The 27,155-nt window shown below is 47.3% G+C and overlaps 1 protein-coding gene across 2 annotated transcripts in view; it reads right to left on the bottom strand.

Annotated features, from left to right (window-relative positions):
- Nucleotides 1–27,155, bottom strand: part of DOCK3 (dedicator of cytokinesis 3) — a 276,655-nt gene that overhangs the window by 71,429 nt on the left and 178,071 nt on the right. For both annotated transcript variants that reach the window (XM_082265832.1, XM_082265833.1), the window contains exons 15-25: nucleotides 27,011–27,135; nucleotides 24,821–24,983; nucleotides 24,447–24,553; nucleotides 24,162–24,333; nucleotides 22,770–22,867; nucleotides 21,024–21,107; nucleotides 20,369–20,469; nucleotides 18,719–18,800; nucleotides 18,028–18,198; nucleotides 9,437–9,629; nucleotides 3,632–3,759 (exon numbers count right to left, since the gene is read on the bottom strand). In XM_082265832.1, the coding sequence (XP_082121958.1) occupies nucleotides 3,632–3,759; nucleotides 9,437–9,629; nucleotides 18,028–18,198; nucleotides 18,719–18,800; nucleotides 20,369–20,469; nucleotides 21,024–21,107; nucleotides 22,770–22,867; nucleotides 24,162–24,333; nucleotides 24,447–24,553; nucleotides 24,821–24,983; nucleotides 27,011–27,135 (1,424 nt within the window). The remainder of the gene's footprint in view (nucleotides 1–3,631; nucleotides 3,760–9,436; nucleotides 9,630–18,027; nucleotides 18,199–18,718; nucleotides 18,801–20,368; nucleotides 20,470–21,023; nucleotides 21,108–22,769; nucleotides 22,868–24,161; nucleotides 24,334–24,446; nucleotides 24,554–24,820; nucleotides 24,984–27,010; nucleotides 27,136–27,155) is intronic.

The following is a 27,155-nucleotide window of genomic DNA, read 5'->3' as shown; positions in this document are numbered from 1 at the left end:
GGAAGGGGATCGATGACCGGAGCGGAGAGGCTGGGGGGGGGGAAGCAATACATGAAAATGATCCCCCTGTGCCCCCCCCCATAGCTGACACTTGGTTGGGGGGAGAGGAGAGGAGGAGAAGCCAGCAGCACTAAGGGGGGATTACAGGGGATCCATACTGCAGGGGAAGGGGATCGATGACCGGAGCGGAGAGGCTGGGGGGGGGGGGGAAGCAATACATGAAAATGATCCCCCTGTGCCCCCCCCCATAGCTGACACTTGGTTGGGGGGAGAGGAGAGGAGGAGAAGCCAGCAGCACTAAGGGGGGGGGGGGTTTACAGGGGATCCATGCTGCAGGGGAAGGGGATTGTAGACAGGAGTGGAGAGGCTGGGGAGCAATCCCTGAAATTGATCCCCCTGTGCTCCCCCCCCCATAGCTGACACCTGTTTGGGGGGGGAGAAGAGGGGGAGAAGCCAGCAGCACTATGGGGGGGGGGGTTACAGGGGGATCCATGCTGCAGGGGAAGGGGATCGTGGACAGGAGTGGAGAGCCTGAGGGGGGGGGGCGGCAATCACTGAAACTGATCCCCCTGTAGCCCCCCTGTAGCCCCCCTGTAGCTGACGTACGGTGGGAGGAAGAGAAGGAGAAGCTGGCTGCGGCGATTGGGGGGGATGGGGGGGGGGCTGAGCTGTGATCAGTAGCTTTTGGATCTGCCTGCACCATAAAGCTGCCCGGGGTCCCTCCTGTTGAATTGATGGAGCCCCAGGCACTCTATGGGGGGGGGGGGGGGGCGGGGTAGATTCTACCCCTTATCAGTGGTCCTGTGCAGATGTGGGAATAGCTTCCATGAATGGAGAAGGGGGGCGGTAAGGGGGGGCGGTAAGGGCGGGCATAGTTAGCACCTTTGATAAGGGACCATGCGGCGACTGTTCTGCTGCACCGTGCAATGCACGCAGTTGGGGCGCAGCACTGCAGGCTTTCAAATGCCCTCTGGAAAGCGATCCACCTCACATAGTTTTTCAGAGGGCCGGCGAACGCAGCGGCGCGTCTGCACGAGGCCTTCCTGGGAGTTATTTTGTGTTTGCCGCAAATGGATTAAAAAGTGGATTAAAATACAATTTTATTTGCACTCCATTCTTATTAATCTGTTTCTCTTTTTCAATAGGGAATATCGTGAAATAAACAGATTAAAAAACGGAAAGATAACAAAATGTAACAATCGCTTAAAGAAAGAAAAAGCATAAAAAAAAAAAAAAAGATTAAGGGATTTAAAACTGAAGTTTAATCTGCTTATATTTTTCCTTCCCTGGCTCCTCCCTCCTCCCCTCCCCCCTCACCAACATGATAGAGGAATTTTTGAATCCTTTCTGTTTTTGCTACTTTATTATAGACTCAGAGATGTCATCACTGGGACTCTGTGCTTCTCTGTGCAATGCAGGCAGATGATGGCTGGTGGGAGGGGCTGGCAGGGTGCTGTACATAACTCCTAAAAACCTCACAGCACCCTTCCTCAGTGCCAGGGCCGGCACAAAGGATGGGCAGGAAGGCACTGTGGTATCATGTGAGGTAGAGGGGCACCACAAGGAGATTAGGGGGAGGACATTTGTGTTGGGAGAAGGGAATTTGGGGAGGTGTGCCAGGAGTGGTGATTAAGTGGGGGGGAGGGGGTTTGTTCTATAAAAGTAATATGGTAGAGGGGAAATATATTGTTCTAGGAGGGCAAATTTGGTGGTGATTGGGGGGGGGGGGGGATATTTGTGCTACAAAAGTAATATGGTAGAGGGGAAATATATTGTTCTAGGAGGGCAAATTCGGGTAGGTGTGCTAGGAGTGGTGATTAAGGGGGGGGGGGGGGGATTTGATTTGGGAGGGGGATGGGGAAGGGGATTTGTGCTATAAAAGTAATATGGTAGAGGGGAAATATATTGTTCTAGGAGGGCAAATTTGGGGAGGTGTGCTAGACGTGGTTATTAAGGGGGGGGGGGATTTGTGTTGGGAGGGTGATAGGGATTTGTTCTATAAAAGTATTATGGTAAAGGGGAAATATATTGTTCTAGGAGGGCAAATTTGGTGGTGATTGGGGGGGGGGGGGGGGATATTTGTGCTATAAAAGTAATATGGTAGAGGGGAAATATATTGTTCTAGGAGGGCAAATTCGGGTAGGTGTGCTAGGAGTGGTGATTAATGGGGGGGGGGGGGGGGATTTGATTTGGGAGGGGGATGGGGAAGGGGATTTGTGCTATTAAAGTAATATGGTGGAGGGAAAATATATTGTTCTAGGAGGGCAAATTTGGGTAGGTGTGCTAGGAGTGGTGATTAAGGGGGGGGGGGGGGGGATTTGTGTTGGGAGGGTGATAGGGATTTGTTCTATAAAAGTATTATGGTAGAGGGGAAATATATTGTTCTAGGAGGGCAAATTTGGTGGTGATTGGGGGGGGGGGGGTATATTTGTGCTATAAAAGTAATATGGTAGAGGGGAAATATATTGTTCTAGGAGGGCAAATTCGGGTAGGTGTGCTAGGAGTGGTGATTAATGGGGGGGGGGGGGGATTTGATTTGGGAGGGGGATGGGGAAGGGGATTTGTGCTATTAAAGTAATATGGTGGAGGGAAAATATATTGTTCTAGGAGGGCAAATTTGGGGAGGTGTGCTAGGAGTGGTGATTAATGGGGGGAGGGGGGGAGAGATTTGTGCTATAAAAGTAATATGGTAGAGGGGGAAATATTTTTGGGGGAGAGGGAATTTGTGCTGGAAGGAGGAGAGGATTTTTGCTTGAAGGGGAAACTTGAGGGGTAGAATATTTGTGCTAGGAGGGGGAGGGGGTTATTTTTTTTGTGCTGGGGGCATATGACAAGAGAGAGGATTTGAGCTGGGGGGGGGGGGGGGGTCAAAGATTTGTTTGGGGGGGGGGGGTATTTCAGCAGGGGGCAGATTAGTACTGGGAGGAGGGTGAATGTATGCATTGAGTGTAGATAAATTTTCTCGGGCCGCATATAAAATAAATACTATAGTTAAGGTATATAAGTAATAAAACGCAGCTGCGCCCTTCCCACACTGCCGCCCCCCCCCAGCACTAATTTAACACAACTAGAGGATGATCCCTTCCGAGGCAGCCTCTGTCTACAGTTAATTGGAAGCCGCTGTGGCCGTGCCCCCGACCTGACCCGACTTCCTTCTTCCCTTTAAAAAAAAAAATTGTCAGGGGGCAGTGGGCCGCATTGCCTGCAGCTCTGGACTGCATGCGGCCCCCGGGCTGCAGGTTGGACATGCCTGCTCTAAACAAATCTTCTTTAGGCCATTATCTATGCTGAACGAATGTTCGTTTATTATGGGCAGTGGTGAAATTACACATTATGACCACTAGATGGAGCTGAGGAGCATAGTTAATATATATGCCTAACAAGGGATACGATGTAACAGTTTTAGAGAACGCTAGAGGGAATTAGCATATAAATGTAACCAACTTGGTTCATTTTTAAACAATTCAGACAGATCAAATGTAAATGCAGTTTAACTGAATGTCTATACATTTTTTTTTTTTAAATAAATAATAGTTTTTATAAGATACTAAAGTTCACTTTTTATAAAAAAAAGCGTCATTTCTGGGGGTGAGGAAAGGGAATCACTGTGATAGGCTGAGCCCGTTCTTACCGCTGAGCTGCTCTTAATGATGGAGAAGATGCTGCTGAGAATTCCGGAACAGACCAGCAACTCCTTCTGTTGGCGCAGGTGAAGGTGGATGTGATGCAGCACCACGGGCAGCAGAATCCGGCGCGCCTCTGGGGGGAGGAGACATTGAAACATTCAAATTAGATTTGGGTTTTCCCAGCATGCATCAGTATTACAGAGAAATTCTGGTAGTTCTGCCATTGGTGTCAGTAGGTTTTTATGTTTTTTATTTTATTTATTTTTTTCTTTTTACTTTTTTTATTAGATGGACAGGAATAGCTCTGTACAGAGGCTTCCTGTTCGTTCACAAACTGAAGCATAGTAAGTGTTCATTCACAAACTGAAGCATAGTAAGTGTTCATTCACAAACTGAAGCATAGTAAGTGTTCATTCACAAACTGAAGCATAGTAAACACAGTTTCAGTAGGGATCACTGACCCTATTCATTCAGACAAGGAAGAACCCCAGTAAATTACATTTACTTGTCCCTTTCCCACCCTCCATCCCGCAGCAGCCGACGGGGTCACAAACTGAAGCATAGTAAACACAGTTTCAGTAGGGATCACTGACCGTATTCATTCAGACAAGGAAGAACCCTGGTAAATTACATTTACTGTCCCTTTCCTGCCCTCCATCCCGCAGCAGCCGGCAGGGTCACAAACTGAAGCATAGTAAACACAGTTTCAGTAGGAACCACTGACCCTATTCATTCAGACAAGGAAGAACGCCGGTGAATTACATTTACTGGTCCCTTCCCTGCTCTCCATCCCGCAGCAGCCGGCGGGGGAGGGGAGAGGGGAACTCAGCAGAGCTGCAGGGGGTGAGGGGGGCAGGAGAGAGCACAGGGTCCCCGAGAGAGCACAGGGGCTCGGAGAGATCACGGGGGGGGGGGGGGGACTCAGCAGAGCTGCAGGAGATGAGGGGGGGGGGCGATGGAGAGAGCACAGGGTCCCCCCCGAGAGAGCACAGGGGCTCGGAGAGATCATGGGGGGTGGGGGGGAATCAGCAGAGCTGCAGGAGATGAAGGGGGGGGGGTGGAGAGAGCACAGGGTCCTCGGGAGAGCACAGGGGCTCGGAGAGATCACAGGGTCCCCCCCAAGAGAGCACAGGGGCTCGGAGAGATCATGGGGGGGGGGGGAATCAGCAGAGCTGCAGGAGATGAAGGGGGGGGGGTGGAGAGAGCACAGGGTCCCCCCCGAGAGAGCACAGGGGCTCGGAGAGATCATGGGGGGGGGGGGGGAATCAGCAGAGCTGCAGGAGATGAAGGGGGGGGGGGGGGTGGAGAGAGCACAGGGTCCCCGGGAGAGCACAGGGGCTCGGAGAGATCACAGGGGGCCGTGAGAAAGCACAGGGGACAGCAGTAGGAAGCTGGATAGGAGTGGTGGAGGAATATTGAGGAACCAACCCACCTATCATCCTCCTGCAGTTGCTGAATGCCTGTGGTTAGGGAGAAGAGGAGAAGCAGGCATTCAGTGGCTGCAAGAAGAAAATGGAGGAGTTCCTCTATATGCCACCACCCCTGCCACTCCTCCTACAGGGAGGCTGCACAGGTCCCCTGGAGCATGGAGCCTGGTTGCAATTGCGACCCTTGTAGCTACGCCCCCCTGGTTAAATCCAATTTTAAAAATTTACTTTGTAACCTTCACTGTGAGCACAGGTTGAATTCCTTATCACAAGTAACCTGTAAACACTTATATTTTTTGGATTTTTGTTGCAATATTTCCCCCAAGGGCTAGGTTCACTTCATACCTACAGGTGCAACCGTGCGCGCGCATGTGCACGTCACGTGTAGGACAGCCCATTTATTTTAATGGGCTGCCCCTACGCACCAGAAATGTGGAAAAGTCCTGACCCTTTTCAAAAAGTGTGCCCTACCCAACCAAAAAGACACGCTTTAGCAGATACCTGTGGGTGCCATGGACAATTAACAGCCCATCTGCTAAAGGGCTGTGCCGGTCTGTGTGTGTCGGGGAAGCGCATCATTTGGGGCACGCAAAGGTGTGAACCATCTTTAGTTTCGTCATCAAAAACATTTTCGTAAAAATTTTGTCAGCGTCCTTTATACAGTGACGAAAATGAAAGGAAAAGTACCCCACGTTTTCGTCTATTGAGGAAAACTATGACGAAAATCGATTCCTCTGAGGGAGGGGCATTTACCCTCGTGAACTTCCAGGTTCTGCGGAGCTCCATGCTTAGCAGTTAGCACTGTGCAGCATCACAGGCCTCCTCAAATGACGGTCCAGAGCAGCACTGTGTATTACAGGTCTCCCTAGGACAGTACCGACTCAGGAGCATCCAGAGCACTGTGCAGCATTACAGGCTTCCTCAAACGACCGTCTAGAGCAGCACTGTGCATTACAGGTCTCCCTAGGACAGTACCGACTCAGGAGCATCCAGAGCACTGTGCAGCATTACAGGCTTCCTCAAACGACCGTCTAGAGCAGCACTGTGCATTTCAGGCCTCTAGACGAGAGTCTCAACCAACAACCATTCAGAGCAGAGCCCATTACAGGCCTCCCTTCAGATCACTCTCTGCATTATAGGCTTCTCAAATCACCATCCAGAGCACTGTGCATTACAGGCCTCTCAGACCACCATCCAGAGCACTGTGCATTACAGGCCTCTCAGATCACCACCCAGAGCACTGTGCATTACAGGCCTCTCAGACCACCATCCAGAGCACTGTGCATTACAGGCCTCTCACATCACCATCCAGAGCACTGTGCATTACAGGCCTCTCAGATCACCATCCAAAGCACTGTGCATTACAGGCCTCTCACATCACCATCCAGAGCACTGTGCATTACAGGCCTCTCACATCACCATCCAGAGCACTGTGCATTACAGGCCTCTCAGATCACCATCCAAAGCACTGTACATTACAGGCCTCTCAGATCACCATCCAGAGCACTGTGCATTACAGGCCTCTCAGATAACCATCCAGAGCACTGTGCATTACAAGCCTCTCAGGCCACCACCCAAAGCACTGTGCATTACAGGCCTCTCAGATCACCATCCAGAGCACTGTGCATTACAGGCCTCTCAGATCACCATCCAAAGCCCTGTGCATTACAGGCCTCTCAGATCACCATCCAAAGCACTGTGCATTACAGGCCTCTCAGATCACCATCCAGAGCACTGTGCATTACAGGCCTCTCAGATCACCATCCAGAGCACTGTGCAGCATTACAGGCCTCTCAGACAACCATTCAAGGCACTGTACATTACAGGCCTCTTAGACCACCATCCAAAGCACTGTACAGTACAAGCCTCCCCTCAGACCACCATCCAGAGCACTGTGCATTACAGGCCTCCTTAGATCACCATCCAGAACACATCATTATAGCATAGTTGCCAACATTTTAAAAAAAATTCCAGGGACACTTTGCAGCACAGCTATCAATTACCACACCCACTTCTCTGAAGCTCCACCCACTCTGCATAATTAATCTCGCCTATTTATCAGATTATAGAGTCTACTCCAATATAGAGAGAATAACAGGAAATTAAAAAGGGAATTTCAAATTTAAGGCCACAGTAGCAGAGTTGGAATAATTCTCCCATTCAGCTGCACTACTTCTGAGTAACATTTATGGGCAGCCCGATTAACAGGCGCTTCCAGGTACAATATAAATTACCCGGGACAGGCTCCTATTTGCAGGGACTGTCCCAGGAAAAAAGGGACAGTTGGCAAGTATGTTATAGGCCTCTCAGACTACCATCCAGAGCACTGTGCATTACAGGTCTCTCAAAGCCCCATCCAGAGCACTGTGCATTACAGGCCTCTCAGATCACCATCCAGAGCACTGTGCATTACAGGCCTCTCAGATCACCATCCAGAGCACTGTGCATTACAGGTCTCTCAAAGCCCCATCCAGAGCACTGTGCATTACAGGCCTCTCAGATCACCATCCAGAGCACTGTGCATTACAGGTCTCTCAAAGCCCCATCCAGAGCACTGTGCATTACAGGCAGAGTTGTATAAAGTACTCGAAACCCATACTTGAGTAAAAGTACAAGTGCTCGATCAAAAAGTGACTTGAGTAGAAGTACTAAAGTATTCAACATTTTTTTTACTTAAGTATTGCAAGTATTTTTTTAAAAAATTTTGCTACTCAAGTACTGAAAGTAAAAGTACAAGTACTGTGCTATGTAGTTATTAAAGAAAGAAGTCAAAAGTTTGAACATCATATTGTTTTTTATTATTTCAAATGCAGCTTTTATTTATACATACAGTAGCATTTATTTTCGTATGCGCTGATAATACACATGTTTTGAGCTTCATGAAACCTGCCATCTACTGTTCTGGCAGTGGTAATTTTTATAATTGTAACGAGTGACTATGCAGCACAAAAAAAAAGATATTGGAGTAGAAGTATTGAAATCATCGAAAAAATGTAGCGAAGTAAAAGTGGAAGTAGGAGAAAAAAATTCTACTCTAGGAAAGTACAGATACCGCCTTTCAGTACTTAAAGCGGAGTTCCAGCCATTTACTCACCTGTCCAACGGTCCAGCGATGCGGCCGCCGGAAGCCTCGATCCTCTCCCTCGGCGCCGGCATCACTGCTGTGGGCACCCGGCTGTTACAGTTTGCGGCTTCACAGCCGGGTACCCACTGCGCATGCGCGAGTCGCGCTGCGCGCCGTGATTGGCCGGCAATCTTCTGGGACCTCTGACGTGTCCCAGAAGATTGCAGGGAGGGAGGGGGAGAGGAGAACTTCCGCTCAGGGCGCCGCGGCGCTCCGAGCAGAAGTGGGAGCGGGTACCTGTCAAAACTAGGTACCCGCTCCCCCCCCCAAAAAATGACATGCCAAATGTGGCATGTCGGGGGGTCAGGACTCCCTAAAGCGGAAGTTCCACTTTTGGGTGGAACTCCGCTTTAAGTACAGTAGTGAAGTAGTTCTACTTAGTTACTATACATCTCTGATTACAGGCCTCTCAGAGCCCCACCCAGAGCACTGTGCATTACAGGTCTCTCAGATCACCACCCAGAGCACTGTGCATTACAGGCCTCTCAGATCACCACCCAGAGCACTGTGCATTAAAGGCCTCTCACATCACCATCCAGAGCACTGTGCATTACAGGCCTCTCACATCACCATCCAGAGCACTGTGCATTACAAGCCTCTCAGATCACCACCCAGAGCACTGTGCATTACAAGCCTCTCAGATCACCACCCAGAGCACTGTGCATTACAAGCCTCTCAGATCACCACCCAGAGCACTGTGCATGGTCTCCGCGGACCATCCAGAGAGGCTAAATCGGTATCTGTGAGTTTGTTCAAACCTTAACACCATAAATGATAACATATTGGATTTTTTTTTACTCCAGGAGTATAGAATTCGTTTGGAAATTCCAGAGAAATGCTTAAATAATGCATTACAATTTAACTAAACCCATTCGATTTTAGTTGACTAAAATGCGCTGCGGATTTAGTCGACTAAAACAGCTACAGATGACTAAAAATGGGGCTAAAACTAAAATGGCATTTTAGTCAAAAGACTAATGCCCCATACACACGTGCAGATTATCTGCAGACTTTTGTCTGCAGACTTACCTTTTCTATGTAGTGCAAGGGCCTGCCGGATTGCATACAAATTGAAAGTGTTTAGGTTTGACCTCATATTATATGGTTTTGGTAAGTCTACAGACAAAAGTCTGCAGATAATCTGCACGTGTGTACGGGGCATAAGACTAAAACTAAATCGAAATTTGCTGCCAAAATAAAACACTGGTGTGAACCTAACCTAAATTATTCAACAAATGTTTTTTTTTTGGGTTCCTCACCTGGGAAGGAGAAGAGGCGACAGTCGACAGTCCGGCCGATAGACTGCAGCTTGACCACGTCCATGGACTGCCCGAGATGCAGCGTGCTCGGGAGACTGCTGAGCGTTCCGCGAACGAACTCCGCAACCTCCGTCACCGAGAACATGGGCAGCAACTCCTCGAAGATGGCGGGAAAGGAGCTGAGCAGGGCAGCCTGCAAGGAGGAGCAGAGTGTCATGGACGGACGTCGGGGACCACACAACATAATAAACACAGAACGCACAGAATGACGCACGTACAGTGCACAACCCTCATCGGCAAAATCACAAATCTGAATACAGCCTTCCATTTAAATAGCAGGCCATGCCAAATTGAGAGGAATAAATCTTTAGGGACCACATTATGTCTGCTGAGGGCCACACCTACCTACCTATGTATGCTTAGTAATTTAACACTTACATGCATTTATTATCTCTCACAGAAATCACAGCGCCCTCTTCTTTTCTCTCCAGAAGGACAGCGCCTTCTTTTTTCAGGCATCATCCAGGGTCACCATCTACGTCCTGGATTCAGATGCCGGTTTAGGAATGACACATTAATCCTGGGGCTTGTTCAGTTGTTCACAAATGCCTGACACAGGTCAACATTCGGCCCAGGGGGCAAGTATAAACCAGAGGCCCATCGTGCACAAACTCGGCCACCCTCCCACTCTCCCCCTTCCCATCCTCCTCCTGACCCCCATTCCAGGCTGAAGCTCCTCTCCAGGTACTCTCTACTCACCGGGCGAATCCGGATTCCCGACCTGGCCATTAGAGGGTAGTTAGGGGGGGGGAGCTGGGACAGCTTGGTCGGGGCTGCTTGGGGGATGGGGAGTCCCCAGTGGGGCATGGAACCGGCCTCTGCTCAGACACAGTTTACAACATCCTTGCTGGGGGGGGGGTCTGCACTCTCCTTGTCTTTATCCCGCACTCAGTAGGTCAGTGGTGGGGACTTTTTACTTCTCTTCACCAGAAATCCTTTAGGCATGTCTGTGGCAGAAGCAGTGCAGTCTTTTAACGGGGCATCAGAGCAGCCTGGGGGGCAATTGCCCCCCTGCCCCCTGGCCCAGTCCCCCCCTGCAGGTCAGACCCTGCTGCAGACTATCACCTTGTGACTTCCTACAAAGTTGCAATGTTGCCATCTGACCACTGGGCGGATGGGAGACGGGGGAAATGCTTCCTTCTGCCTACTAAAATTGTACAGAGTTGCTGTCTGATCAGTGGGATGGGGAGACTGAGGAAATGCTTCCTCCTGCTTGCAGCAGACTGCATCTCAGCCTAGGCAAAGTCACTGAGCAGATGAGATGATAAAAGGTGTAGGATTCAAAGTTATCGAAGAGGACTTTTACTGATTGTTCTACGTCACTGCCAGGGGCTTCCTTCAGTTGAAATCCTTATTCATTGAGGGGCAGATAGAAAGAATGAGAGAATGGCATGTGGCCCATAAAACACCACGCTTGGTTGGAAGCTGGTAAGGCATGCTTAGACTTGTAGTGCATAGTCAAAACTGTATTATGGAAGAACCCAAGCCAAAGTTAGTTAATGCAAACTCACCACCTAAATTCCTCTATAACAGATATGGGGGTCCCTCACTCCTTCCCTGCAACCCTCCAACACATTCACAATCTAAAGGGACAATATAGTACTCAATACTCAAAATTCAAGATTTTTTTACTTTTTTAGCTATAGTTTATGATCCCTGTTCATATGTGTGCCCTCCCTGTTCATATGTGTGCTCTCCCTGTTCATATGTGTGCCCTCCCTGTTCATATGTGTGCCCTCCCTGTTCATATGTGTGCTCTCCCTGTTCATTTGTGTGCCCTCCCTGTTCATATGTGTGCTCTCCCTGTTCATATGTGTGCTCTCCCTGTTCATATGTGTGCTCTCCCTGTTCATTTGCGTGCCCTCCCTGTTCATATGTGTGCTCTCCCTGTTCACATGTGTGCTCTCCCTGTTCACATGTGTGCCCTCCCTGTTCACATGTGTGCTCTCCCTGTTCACATGTGTGCTCTCCCTGTTCATATGTGTGCTCTCCCTATTCATATGTGTGCTCTCCCTATTCATATGTGTGCTCTCCCTGTTCATATGTGTGCCCTCCCTGTTCATATGTGTGCTCTCCCTGTTCATATGTGTGCCCTCCCTGTTCATATGTGTGCTCTCCCTGTTCATTTGCGTGCCCTCCCTGTTCATATGTGTGCTCTCCCTGTTCACATGTGTGCTCTCCCTGTTCACATGTGTGCCCTCCCTGTTCACATGTGTGCTCTCCCTGTTCACATGTGTGCTCTCCCTGTTCATATGTGTGCTCTCCCTATTCATATGTGTGCTCTCCCTATTCATATGTGTGCTCTCCCTGTTCACATGTGTGCTCTCCCTTTTCATATGTGTGCTCTCCCTGTTCATATGTGTGACCTCTCTGTACATATGTGTGCTCTCCCTGTTCATATGTGTGCTCTCCCTATTCATATGTGTGCTCTCCCTGTTCACATGTGTGCTCTCCCTGTTCATATGTGTGCTCTCCCTTTTCATATGTGTGCTCTCCCTGTTCATATGTGTGACCTCCCTGTTCATATGTGTGCTCTCCCTGTACATATGTGTGCTCTCCCTGTTCATATGTGTGCTCTCCCTGTTAATATGTGTGCCCTCCCTGTTCATATGTGTGCTCTCCCTGTTCATATGTGTGCTCTCTCTGTTCACATTTGTGCTCTCCCTGTTCATATGTGTGCCCTCCCTGTTCATATGTGTGCTCTCCCTGTTCATATGTGTGCCCTCCCTGTTCATATGTGTGCCCTCCCTGTTCACATGTGTGCCCTCCCTGTTCACATGTGTGCTCTCCCTTTTCACATGTGTGCTCTCCCTGTTCACATGTGTGATCTCTCTGTTCATATGTGTGCTCTCTCTGTTCATATGTGTGCACTCCCTGTTCATATGTGTGCCCTCCCTGTTCATATGTGTGCCCTCCCTGTTCATATGTGTGCTCTCTCTGTTCATATGTGTGCCCTCCCTGTTCATATGTGTGCTCTCTCTGTTCATATGTGTGCCCTCCCTGTTCATATGTGTGCCCTCCCTGTTCATATGTGTGCTCTCTCTGTTCATATGTGTGCCCTCCCTGTTCATATGTGTGCTCTCTCTGTTCATATGTGTGCCCTCCCTGTTCATATGTGTGCTCTCTCTGTTCATATGTGTGCACTCCCTGTTCATATGTGTGCCCTCCCTGTTCATATGTGTGCCCTCCCTGTTCATATGTGTGCCCTCCCTGTTCATATGTGTGCCCTCCCTGTTCATATGTGTGCTCTCACTATGTGTATTTGTGCTTTCCCTGTGCGTATTTATACTCTACCTTTGTGCGTTTGCACTTGCTATGTGTATGTGTGCTCTTGCTGTTTTGTGTTCTCATTATGTGTATGTGTGCTCTTAGTATGTGTGTGTGCTCTCCCTGTGTGTATGTGTGCTCTCACTTTTTGTATGTATACATATTTTTTTAAACAATGTTCAGAGCTCTCCCATGGATATGTGTTGCCTATATTGTGTGTATTGAATTTGACGCATCTCCCCTGCAGCAGGAAATCAGCCGTGCGTTGGACAATATCCTCCCTCATCTCACCATGAAAGCCTGGGAATCATAGAATACCACAATATGAAATGAAGGAGGTAGTAGTAATGTAGTAGCACTCTTTTCATATATTTTTGATCTCTGATTCCCAGGCTTCCATGATAGTTATTGAAACACTCCAACAGAAACCGGCTTTGTATTTTTTGTTTATGGTCCTTTAATCAATAAATCCCATTTTAAACCACTTATACTTTTTTTTTTGTATTCTCCATTATTGGTTGATGTCAGGTGATCTACGTGATCTCCAGCGTCGGCAGTTTTCTCCACATGGTAATGCATTTCTCTATATTTTGTCATTGAATTTTACCTTTGGGTCCATAAAGAACGAATCCCCTGTGGAGAAGTGCAGTGCTTTGTAAATATGGACAGAAAAAGGCCATTTAGTGTTGGCTGCGAGTTAATGGGAAGCAAATCTTTGGCACAAATAGCACTCAGCAAGACAAAATGTCTCTGCTGCACATTGATTGTGGGGCAGCCAAGGTCACTGCGAGGATTATAAAGGTCACTGCGAGGCTAAAAATACCAGATAATAGTGAATCTACACTACAGCAATTTTATAGCAAACTACAGACAATTAGGGCCGAATCCCAGGAGCCGCGCCGCCACCAGGCCTGCAAATGTCCCATCGCCATCCTTTCAGCTCATGTTCTATGGATTTTATTAGGTCATGGATTTCTCCGGGTTTTATACATCCTACTACTTGCTGAAATGCAGAAACCTTCTTTCTCAATCCAGACTCAGCTTTTAGAGGACAGGAATATATTTAACTCTATATGGATAACGTCATATTAAAGGCAATGAGGGAGTCTCCATATTAATGGCCATGGGGGGAGGCAACTCCATAATAATGGTCATGGGGAAAACTCCATATTAATGGCAATGGGTGGGAAACTCCATATAAATGGTAATAGGGAGACTCCAAATTGATGGCCTTGAGGGGGGCAACTTGATATTAATGGTAACATGAAGTTGATAATGGGTGGAAAACTCATTATTAATGGTAATGGAGGTATGGAGGGGATCTGCATATTAACAGCAACTGGTGGGAAACTTCATATTATTGGTAGAGGGGTGGGGAAGTCCATATTAATGGCCACTGGTGGGCAAATTCATAATTATGGCAATAGGGTGGGGAAGTCCATATTAATGGCAATGGGTGGGCAACTCCATATTAATGGTAATGGGGAAACTCCATATTGATTGCCATAGGGGGCAACTTCATAATAATGGTAATGGGGGGAGACTTCATATTATTGGCAATGGGTGGGCAACTCCTTATTAATGGTAATGGGGGTATGGAGGTAGGACTTCATATTAATGACCATTGGTGGGCAACTTCATATTAAAGGTAATAGGGGAGACTCCCTATTAATGGTAATAGATGGGGACTCCATATTAATGCCCACTGGGGTTCAAACTCCATAATGATGGTAATGGGGAAAACTCCATATTAATGGCAATGGGTGGGCAACTCCATATAAATGTTAATGGGGAGACTCCAAACTGATGGCCTAAGGGGGTACAATTCATATTAATGGTAACATGAAGTTGGTAATGGGTAGGTAAGTACTTATTAATGGTAATGGAGGTATGGAGGGGATCTCCATATTAATAGCAACTGGTGGGCACCTTCATATTATTGGTAGAGGGGTGGGGAAGTCCATATTAATGGCCACTGGTGGGCAACTTTATAATTATGGCAATAGGGTGGGGAAGTCCATATTAATGGCAATGGGTGGGCAACTCCATATTAATGGTAGTGGGGAAACTCCATATTGATGGCCACGGGGGGCAACTTCATAATAATGGTAATGGTAGGAGACTCCATATTATTGGTAATGGGTGGGCAACTCCTTATTAATGGTAATGGGGGTATGGAGGGAGGACTCCATATTAATGACCATTGGTGGGCAACTTCATATTAAAAAGGTCATGGGGGGGAGACCTCTTATTAATGGTAATAGATGGGGACTCCATATTAATGGCCATTGGTGGGCAAATTCATAATATTGGTAGTGGGGTGGAGAAGTCCATATTAATTGCCATGGGGGGAGGGGGGCAACTTCATATTAATGGCAATAAGGGAGACGCCATATTGATGGCAATGGGAGGGCAACTTCAAATTAAAATTAATGGGGAGACTCCATATTGTTGGCTAATGGGGGGGGGTGCGGTGGGGGCTCAACTTCATATTATTGGTAATGGGGGGAGACTCCATATTATTGGCAATGGGTGGGAGAATCCTTATTAATGGTAATGGAGGTATGGGGGGGGGGACTCTATATTATTGATCACTGGTGGGCAACTTCATATAGAGGGTAATGGGGGAGACTCCTTATTAATGCCCATTGGTGGGCAACTTCATATCAATGATAGTGGGGGGGAGAAGTCCATTATTAATGGCCATTGGGGGATGGCCATTGGGGGGGCGACTTCATATTCATGGCAATAGGGGAGACTCCATATTAATGGCAATGGGTGGACAACTGCATATTAATGGTAATTGGGGAGACTCCATATTAATGGGAATAGGGAGATTCTATATTGATGGCCATGGGGGGAGGGGACTTCATATTAATGGTAATGGGGGAGACTCCACTTTATTTGCAATGGGTGGGTGAAAGAGTGTATCAATGTGCCTTAATGAAATATTACATTTCATGATACCAGAGAAAATTCATTTTAGCTAGTGCCCACTTTCCAATGGAATGTGGTCCCTTGCAATTACATATTAAACAAGTCTCATTCATCCTGGACACTTAACAGTTAGGCTACGCATACAGATTACAGACACATTGATAAGTGTTTACATATTAAACACATTTCATTCATTCATCCTGGACACTTAACTTTTGCATATGGATTACAGACAACACCTGAACACATTGACAATTACTTACATATTAACACATCAGACAGTTGAGCAGAGACGGAACGGCTTTTCCACAAACGCAATTTCAGACACACGACACCCCACATTTACAGCAATGTATAGGGAAAACAAAAGCCTTTTCATGTATTGTCTTAAGTAGATATATTCTATTGTTAAACTGACCCATGGATTGTACACTAGTTTGAACTGGTTTTTCCCTCTCAAATTTCCCATAAATATGTGAGCCGAAATGGAATAAATCAGATGTATCTGCATTAAGCTTAAGTGCTATATGTTTGCATCTCCTGGCCAGAGACGGAAAATTCACTACACAGGGGAGTTAGGACTGAAGGGTCGTAAATCATCTTGTACCTGCCTCTTGACGTGAATGAGCTAACAGTGGGAAACTTCATATTAATGGTAAAGGGGTGGGGAACTCAAGATACGTGGCCATGGGGGGCAACTTTATATTAATGGCAATGGGGAAAGGCTCCGTATTATTGGCCATGGGGGGGGGGGGGGGGGGAGGCAACTCTATGGCTGTGATTTTGGGACAGTGTCTCTAACAAGCTCATAAAGATGGGATTTCCGCAATCTTTCACCTGTATAATATAGTATTTGCCTAGTAAGTAGTCTTACTGAATCCGCTTAAGCCCTGATAACGATTCCAAAACCCTTGTGAAGAGTTGTGTGTGTGTGTTGGCTACTTTATGTGCTCATAATATAAAAGTCTAAGACTCTTTTACCACTTGGTCCGGCACTCTTGTGTGTTCATGCTTTGAGTCACATTCTGAGTACCCAACAGAGGGGAACCTTGCCCCATGTGAGCAGCCTAACCAGAACCAGTGAACCCATTGAATGATGGATAAGGCTTTCTCCGTTTTATTGAACAAATACGTTTTGAACACACAGCACCTCTTGGTTATGTCTTTTTGAGGCTCTCATTGCTGTCTTTGTCCCTGTTAGCGATAAAAGTAATGGGAAATTCCAACATTTTGAGTTGCCACCAGCACAAGAAAGAATAGTGAAATCTTCCAAAGGGGACACTTGTTGACAACTTAGAGTATTACCTTCATTTTCCCAAAACCTGGAAAGCCCATCTGTGACGTTTCATCATAATCACGCCTTCAGACAGACATAAATTATAAAACAGGTAGAGGAGCGTCAACCTCAAATCACAAGTGAAGGATCGTGTAGATCTTCTGCACCAGATATGGACCTCCGAGACCTGCCTGGCCAACATGTAACTTATCCAGCACAGAATCCTTCAGTAACTTTTCAATCTATGTTAATTGTAAATGATGGTCATTCTAAAGAATTATGAAATATTAGTCCATTGAGATGATGCATAGTGCCGTGATGACAATAGGGAACAGGTGGATGAACGGTGGAGGAAGATGCAGACGAAGGAGTGAGGGTGATGATGGGTTTAGTGGTGTGCAGATGATGAGGTCAGGATACATTGATCAGAAGGTGGATTAAATGAGCATAAATTGTGCAGATTTGGTGGTCAACACAAGTAAATACAAGTCTGTCACACTCCCCCATTTTGTCCAGTGGAAGTTTCATTGGGGAATGCAGAACAGAGTTGGTTGGGTGAGCATTGCATTCTCTAAGGTGCACAGTGCATATCGGGGGGGGGGGGGGGGGGCTCTACTTACGAAGCAGACTGTTGACGGGCTGGTGGAGCCCCCAGTCTTTTGATTGTCTGACTCCCCCTTGCCGCTCACCTCTCCTCCAGACGAGGCTTGCTTTAAATTTATCGGAGAGGATCAGGAGCAGAGAGGGTGTAGAAGGGGAAGCAGAGGGAACGAGAGGGGGGCGAGATCACATTAAGGGTGGTTGAAGCAAAAAAGATTATCGTTAAGCAGGATATAATCAGAGAACATTCAGCTACAAAAATAAGAGGGCAATGTCGCTGCTTTATTGTAAGGTTTGCAATATTTAAACACAAGTCTTCTACAGTTTCGGTAGGGTTCAATGGCAAATACTGTGTTATCGTCCAATAGCAACCAGTCAGAACTAATCTGCCTGGAAACAAATGGCTTCCTGTGGCCATTATCTTGATTTTCTAAAGTGTGGTGGCCCTTACCTGTGTGAAGAGGAGGGTATCGGAGCTCCGTGTGTCCAGGCTTAGCACAAAACGCATAGACTGGAAGAGGTCGTGGATGCTACAGCGGAACTGCTCCTCCTCCAAGCCTCCGGTGGACCTTGCAAAGAGCAGGCGAGACTGGACAATGAACTTGAAGAGGATTTCCAAAGCCTGCAAAAAGACAACATTGTTTTCTAACAAAGCCATGTGATCTTCATGTTAGAGCGGATATGGCGATCAATGGGTTTGTTGATGAACAAAGGGTTAGGGTTCCTCTGTTTCTCAATACATACCATCATGGGGCCAGCCAATGAGGGACCACTTTTTGCCACAAGAACGGATCATGAACTAATGAAAGGAGCCTTCGTAAAACCTTAATAGCCATTTAAAATCCATTGAACTATACAAACCAATATAAACCACCTTAAATTAGCCTTCCCTATTGACTCCAATGTTTTAGTGACATAAAAACTGAATTTTGCTTTTAAATTTTAATGTTGCCAACATTTTATGTGATATAGTCAGCTGATTATGACATGAAAGTGGTCACTGCTTGGCTAAAATGTGGTCTGTTTAGGGATGGGGAGGTTTGATGTAAAGTTGCTTCAAAGACACAACACCCGGCAACAATATCTACAATGAGGAACTCTCTGGCACACTCCCATATCTCCCCTTTTCCCACAATGCTCACCCTCATGGCTTCCTGGATGTGGTCCTGCCGCACAAGATCAGCCGATCGCTCCATGTACCACTTCAGGCAGCGAATCAGTTCTCTGAAAGAAAAAGAGCAAAGGCCTGTTTGTGTCACCATGTGCAACTACTGGGGGGTGACATACAACGTACTACTTAGCAAATTTTCTGACCGATACATGAAAAATATCATGCTTACTTTCTTCTGAGAATTGTGATAAGACATAACAACCATATCCTAGCCTGGATATTGACTGGTGTATGGGCTCCTTCACATGAAAAACCCTCTGGCCTACTGGCTCAGACAGTCTCTTCCAGTTTTGGAAGGAGGGGGGTTACCAAATGACAATTATTAGTAAAGATGTCCCATATTTTCATGTAAATTGCATTTCCTCAACCTCAATGGCTAGGGATGAGGGAATGTGGGGTTTATCACCTGATTTAATGCAAGTGTTGCGTTTTACTTCAAATTTTAAGCTGATGACCTATCCAGCACCAAACCCAGTCCCTAGTGACGTACGATTAGGGTTAGCTGATGACCTATCCAGCACCAAACCCAGTCCCAGCTGACGTAGGATTAGGGTGAGCTGATCACCCCTCCAGTGCCAAACCCAGTCCCAGCTGGGGTAGGATTAAGGTTAGGGTTAACTGATGACCCATCCAGTACCAAACCCAGTCCTTAGTGAAGTAGGATTAGGGTTAGCTGATGACCCATCCAGCACCAAACCCAGTCCCAGCTGACCAGGGAAGGACTGGGCCAGGGGAGCAATTGCCCCCCGGGCTGCTCTGATGCCCCGTTAAAAGGCTGCACTACCTCTGCCACAGACATGCCTAAAGGATTACTGGTGATGAGAAGTAAAATTTCTCCACTTCTGACCTACTGAGTGCGGGATGAAGACAAGGACAGAGTGCAGGCCTCCCCCCCCCCCAGCATGGATGGTGTAAACTGTGTCTGAACAGAGGCCGGTTTCCTGCCTCACTGGAGACTCTCCTCCCCCAGGGCAGCCCTGACCGAGCTGTCCCAGCTCCCCCCCCCCAACTACCTTCTAATGACCAAGTCGGGAAAGCGGATTCGACCGGTGAGTAGAGAGTACCTGGAGAGGAGCCTCAGCCTGGAATGGGGGTCAGGAGGAAAGCAGGAAGAGGGAGAGCAGGAGGGGGGCTGAGTCGCTGCACGATGGGCCTCTAATTTGTACTTGCCCCCTCGGCCAAAAGTTGCCAGTCAGCCCTTGCAGCTGACGTTCGATTAGGGTTAGGGTTAGCTGAGGACCCATAAAGCACCAAACCCAGTCCCAACTGACATAAGATTAGGGTTAGGGTTAGCTGATGACCCATCAAGCACCAAACCCAGTCCCACCTGACATAAGATTAGGGTTAGGGTTAGCTGATGACCCATCAAGCACCAAACCCAGTCCCAACTGACATAAGATTAGGGTTAGGGTTAGCTGATGACCCATCAAGCACAAACTCCGCCCCCAGCTGAAGTAGGAACATTGACAAGCCTATGACACAAACAGAAGATCTTCTCACAGTTCTTATAAGACCCTTCTTCCCTTGAAATTATCTCAAATTACCCCAATCCCTCTATCATTCCCCAGTACAATCTAAAATTTAAATTCTGTGGTATGGTCTCCCAAAATTTTACACCCACCTGTAGGCCAAAGCACCAGCAAAGTGTTTCTGGATGTAGGTTTCCAGCACCGGGCGGAAATGGTAGTATTTACTGTCCCGCAAAAGGTTGATGATGAAGACCTGCCGAAGGAGGTTAGAAATGAGTTATATAACAAAGGTGGTTGAACCAAACACTGTACTTTGCTAAAAAGACATAATATTATTAATTAATTTGCAAAGTAGTAGAAAGTTTAGAACTGTGCGTATATGTCATAATGCAGAATAAATGCACAGTTCATGAAAGACTGGCATTGAGGTAACATCCTCTGTTAGTTTTATTATTTCCATCTGTGTCCAACTGGGGAGATTTCCCTTTACTTCCTGCTCAAGAGACATAAGGACATAGGAGGAAACCACTATATCATTATCATTTTTTTGAATAGTAAGTATGAATACAGAGACTGTCTTAGAGGGTAGTCCTGGTTTCCTGCAAGATTGTTAAAGAATGTCCTGCAGTGAAAGCCATCCCACCACTGTGCGAAAATTCGGTCAGTTTAATCAGCTGAATGAAAGTTATCTTGTAGTACTAAAATGTAGTTTCTGCATTCAATTATCTCCATCAGCCTCTTTATCCATAGAAGGATATGAAATATAGACCATTTATAATTCTTCTCAGAGGAGCAGTGGTGCCTTACCAGTGACTGGAAGACGAGCAGACCATACTTCTCCGTGTTGTCATCTAGGATAACAAACAGCGTGTCCAAGATGTCCTGCAGGAACTGGGATGAAAAACAAAAAATTTGACTGGCCACCTAGTGCTAATTCTCCCTCCCAAATCACAAGAAACTCAAACGTTTATCAAGAACTGTAAGGGTAATCATATAACAGATAACTTGGATGAAGGAGGAATTGACTGAGAGGTAGAAAATAGATTTTTTTAAAAAACTGAAAAATATACAAAGACAAATTGGGCTCAAAGTGACTCCATCACCATCACACAAGCTATTTTAAAAATGTAGGCCCACTGCATGGCCCAACAACTGGTCTTGCACAAGGGGTCCATTGGTGACTCTGCCCACCAATGACAGCACTACACTTAATGGCTGGAAAATGCCCACAAGAACCTAGTCTTCCACAGGGGGCCCTTTGGTGACTTTGTCCACCAATGACAGCACTACACTTTATTGCTGGGAAATGCCCACAACAACTGGTCTTCCACAGGGGCCCTTTGGTGACTTTGTTCACCAATGACAGGAGTACACTTTGTGGCTGGGAAATGCCCACAACAACTGGTCTTCCAGAAGGGCCCTTTGGTGACTTTGTCCACCAATGAAAGCACTACATTTTATGGTTGGGAAATGCCCACAACAACTTGTCTTCCACAGGGGCCCTTTGGTGACTTTGTCCACCAATGGCAGTACTACACTTTATGGCTGGAAAATGCCCACAACTGGTCTTCCACAGGGGCCCTTTGGTAACTTTGTCCACCAATGGCGCACTACACTTTATGGCTCGAAAATGCCCACAACAACTGGTCTTCCACAGGGGCCCTTTGGTGACTTTGTCCACCAATGACAGCACTACATTTTATGGCTGGAAAAAGCCCACAACAACTGGTCCTCCAAAGGGGCCCTTTGGTGAATATGTCCACCAATGACAGCACTACACTTTATGGCTGGAAAATGCCCACAACAACTGGTCTACCACAGGGGCCCTTGGGTGACTTTGTCCACCAATGACAGCACTACACTTTATGGCTGGGAAATGCCCACAACAACTGGTCTTCCAGGAGGGCCCTTTGGTGACTTTGTCCACCAATGACAGCAGTACACTTTATGGCTGGAAAATGCCCACAACTGGTCTTCCACAGGGGGGGCGTTTGGTGACTTTGTCCACCAATGCAAGCACTACATTTTATGGTTGGGAAATGCCCACAATAACTGGTCTTCCACAGGGGCCCTTTGGTAACTTTGTCCACCAATGGCAGTACTACACTTTATGGCTGGGAAATGCCCACAACAACTGGTCTTCCAGAAGGGCCCTTTGGTGACTTTGTCCACCAATGACAGCACTACATTTTATGGTTGGGAAATGCCCACAACATCTTGTCTTCCACAGGGGCCCTTTGGTGACTTTGTCTACCAATGGCAGTACTACATTTTATGGCTATAAAATGCCCACAACATCTAGTCTTGCACAGGGGTCCTTTGGTGACTTTGTTCATCAGTGACAGTACACATTTTTTTGGCTGGAAAATGCCCACAACAACTGGTCCTCCACAGGGGCCCTTTGGTAACTTTGTCCACCAATGGCAGTAGTACATTTTATGGCTGGAAAATGCCCACAACTGGTCTTGCACAGGGGCTCTAGAGTCACCAATGGCAGTACTACTGGAAAATGTCCACAGAACCTGGGCTTTTCTCGCTCTTAGAGATTCTTACCTTCACAATTTCCTCTCCGCTCACATGACGCAGGCGGCCGAGAATGTCCAATATCCGGTCCGGGTAGACCTTCCACTTTAGGAGAGCCAGGAGGTCAACTGCAGATGTGAATGGAGACAGTGATGAAGGTGAGGTGGTGGAGAAGGTTAAGGTGATCCAGAAGATGAATTATCTGTGATTGGGTCATATTATGAATTTTGTGTCTGGTAAGGTGAAGGTTAGGTTGTGGAGATGATTTTGTGCTGTGGGTGGCACCAGAGGTCTGTGCCACTCTGAAGGATGGCATTCAGTGGTGTAGCAGTACCGTAGACAGTGGACCCCTCTGAGGCATGGCTAGACAGCAGGATTGTTAATCTTATGGGCTTAGTATTATTATTCACAGTGCTTATGGAAAAGATTAAGTGCCTTTTATGGTAATTGGTATAAAGGAGTAAGGTGGTGTATTCGGCATTTTACTATACTGTGCTTTGGCTGTAAAGTAGAGAAAGCAACGCTGTGAGCTCAGTCATTTTTCATACAAGGGTTATACTGCTGGGTTCTTATATAGGCAAAGTATTGTCCTGTATGATGGATGCAGAGGCGTGGAAGGTGCTAGGGGCACAGTACTGCTCTGGCTGTTGTCTGTAAAGGGGGTGCCCAGTTGTAGGCAGGTTGTGACGAATAGCATTGAGTCTTTGTCCTTTTGCTTAGTTTTCTGCAGTGCACACCTGTCCTATTTAGGAGTGCCTAATTAGGCTGCTGGACATTCAGCCTGGGCATAATTAACAAGTTAGCCTTAGGGTCCTTTCACATGGGCTTTCTGTCCGGTGGACTCTGTTTTCCTCAGCGGGGTTCGACCTGCTGATCACCGCTGAGCAGGCGGATGATAGTTTCCACTCACTGTGCTGAGATGGGCCTGTCAGATCTAAAAATAATTTGTTTTAATATTTGATTTTGCAAACTTGGGGAGGGCGGATTATGCAAACTAGGGGGGTTGCGCCCTACGTCCCTTATAAACCGGCCGCCACTGCTCCAATGGGTCCATCAAACACCTTGCGAGTAATGAGGCACAGTACCATTTGGGCTGAGAGCAATGAAGGGATGGGGCACTGTTCTGGCCATGGTGCTGTGTAATGGATTTAGGGGAATAGGTGGTGCTGGGATTATGCTTGTGGAGCAAATTTGGCAATGCTGCAGATCAGAGCCGGGACAAGGTCATCCAGCACCCAGGGCAAAGATGCCGAACTGACCCCCCCTTTCCCTTAGTGTTAGGGTGCTCCCAACCCTGCAAAAAACTGTGCACCCAGGGTAGCCGCTTCTCCTGACCACCCCTTGTCAAGGCCCTAGTGCAGATACGGTAACATTCTGTATATTGTGTAGGGATTGGTATAGGTGACATGGAGGGCATAATACCATTCTGGGTGAGCTTGGTGGAGGACAGCTGGGTGTAGACAGAGAAGGTCTCTTTGGGGCTGCGCTGGAAGATGAGGCTGGAAGGGATGTTGGGGCAGCCGCTGGTGTCATCCTTGCAGCATGGGAGGCCCAGGTACAGAGCGTGGTTGTTGAAGGTGCTGTTCTCGTCACACTGGAAAGGGCAAGAGAGAGTCACAGTCTGCCAGGAGAGAGAGAGAGAGAGAGAGAGAGAGAGAGAGAGAGAGAGAGAGAGAGACACCACCTCTACACATAAGGAGGCCATACCTTGTAGACGTAGAGTTCATGGATATTGTCTGACAACGTCGTCCCGTCATCTCTCATCAGAGGAGTGAAGGAGAACCCAAAGAGCTTCTTCTCACCTTTATCTTTTGCTGCAACACAAGAGAAGGGTGACGGTGGAAGACGGTGGAAGGGGTGGTAGAAAGTGCAGCTAAGGTGGCGAACAGCAGGAAGCGGCACCAACAGGCGTCACATGACAATGAGACATGCCAACAGAAGCCACATGACAGAAAGCTGCGGCATATGGGACACGTAGCACAATGCTGATACAATCACGTTACGTCACATGACAGGCATAACAAAGGGGGGGAATCACATGATTTGACGCCATGGCAGCCTCATATTGCGCCTGTACATACTGGAGCAGTGCCTGAACTCGAAGCGTAGATGGGAGCCCCGGAACCGATCGATAGGAATAGGCAGTTTGATCAGCTCCCCCCACCGCGGGCCGTTGTTGTGGTAGAGGACGAAAGAATGATACTGCGACCTCGGCGGCTCCCCGGTGCCCAGACTGACGCAGTCCTGAAGACACAGACGGTAAAGGTTTCATCAATAACACATTCTAACAGTTTTTCACAAAAGTAAGTACACCCTCACATTTTTGTAAATATTTTATTCTATCTTTTCATGTGACAACACTGAAGAAATTACACTTTGCTACAATGTAAAGTAGTGAGTGTACAGCTTGTATAACAGTGTAAATTTACTGTCCCCTCAAAATAACTCAACACACAGCCATTAATATCTAAACCGCTGGCAACAAAAGTGAGTACACCCCTAAGTGACAATGTCCAAATTGGGCCCAATTAGCCATTTTCCCTCCCCGGTGTCATGTGACTCGTTAGGTCTCAGGTGTAAATGGGGAGCAGGTGTGTTAAATTTGGTGTTATCGCTCTCACTCTCTCATACTGGTCACTGCAAGTTCAGCATGGCACCTCATGGCAAAGAACTCTCTGAGGATCTGAAAAAAAGAACTGCTGCCCTACATAAAGATGGCCTAGGCTATAAGAAGATTGCCAAGACCCTGAAACTGAGCTGCAGCACGGTGGCCAAGATCATACAGCGGTTTAACAGGACAGGTTCCACTCAGAACAGGCCTCGCCATGGTTGACCAAAGAAGTTGAGTGCATGTGCTCAGCGTCATATCCAGAGGTTGTCTTTGGGAAATAGACGTATGAGTGCTGCCAGCATTGCTGCAGATGTTAAAGGGGTGGGGGGTCAGCCTGACAGGGCTCAGACCATACGCCGCACACTGCATCAAACTGGTCTGCATGGCTGTCATCCCAGAAGGAAGCTTCTTCTAAAGATGATGCACAAGAAATCCCGCAAACAGTTTGCTGAAGACAAGCAGACTAAGGACATGGATTACTGGAACCATCTCCTGTGCTCTGATGAGACCAAGATAAACTTATTTGGTTCAGATGGTGTCAGGCGTGTGTGGGGGCAACCAGGTGAGGAGTACAAAGACAAGTGTGTCTTGCCTACAGTCAAGCATGGTGGAGGGAGTGTCATGGTCTGGGGCTGCACGAGTGCTGCCGGCACTGTGGAGCTACAGTTCATTGAGGGAACCATGAATGCCAACATGTACTGTGACATACTGAAGCAGAGCATGATCCCCTCCCTTCAGAGACTGGGCCGCAGGGCAGTATTCCAACATGATAATGACCCCAAACACACCTCCAAGACGACCACTGCCTTGCTAAAGAAGCTGAGGGTAAAGGTGATGGACTTGCCAAGCATGTCTCCAGACCTAAACCCTATTGAGCATCTGTGGGGAATCCTCAAACAGAAGGCGGAGGAGCGCAAGGTCTCTAACATCCACCAGCTCTGTGATGTCATCATGGAGGAGTGGAAGAGGACTCCAGTGGCAACCTGTGAAGCTCTGATGAACTCCATGCCCAAGAGGGTTAAGGCAGTGCTGGAAAATAAGGGTGGCCACACAAAATATTGACACTTTGGGTCCAATTTGGATATTTTCACTTAGGGGTGTACTGACTTTTGTTGCCAGTGGTTTAGACATTAATGGCTGTGTGTTGAGTTATTTTGAGGGGACAGCAAATTTACACTGTAAGGCCTCTTGCACACTGCAGCTTAAAAAAGCTCAGTACAGCTTTTTTTTTTCTGAGCTAAAATACAGCCCATTCATTGTAATGTGCCTATGCACACAGGTGCGTAAATGAGTGCCGTGTATTCTTCAGTAAGAACAAAATAGAAAAATCTGCATTTTTGGACAGTAATTTACGCCTAATGCGCGCAAATACGCACAAATGAACGCACACGAACATACTGTTGATCTGAAAAATGCTAATATGCATATTTTACAAAAACGTGAGAATACATTTGCGTGAAAAGACGCAGATTTGCGCAAACGCATATGCGCTAAAATGCACGCATTACAATGAGACAAATTTGAGGCTGAAAAAGGAGATGCTCAAACAGGAGTATCGTGTGTCAGAGGCCTTATACAAGCTGTACACTCACTACTTTACATTGTACTTTACATGATAGACTCAGCAGCAAGCATGAACAATGTGGCGGTGCGATCTCACCCTCAGGTTCTCGCCATCTGCATACAGAACGTGCATAGTGACTTCAATGTTTTTCTGTACGCTTTTCCCTCCTCTCTCAAACTCGCCCTTCTCCAGCGTCACATAGAGATCGTTGCGGATGTCCCCTGCAAGGAAAGCAAAACAT

Source organism: Pelophylax lessonae (assembly GCF_965119305.1).
Source record: "Pelophylax lessonae genome assembly, chromosome: 8".
NCBI classification, from domain to species: Eukaryota; Metazoa; Chordata; class Amphibia; order Anura; family Ranidae; genus Pelophylax; species Pelophylax lessonae.
The sequence above is the reverse complement of the archived record's forward strand: the minus strand, read 5'-3'. Positions and strand labels throughout refer to the sequence as shown.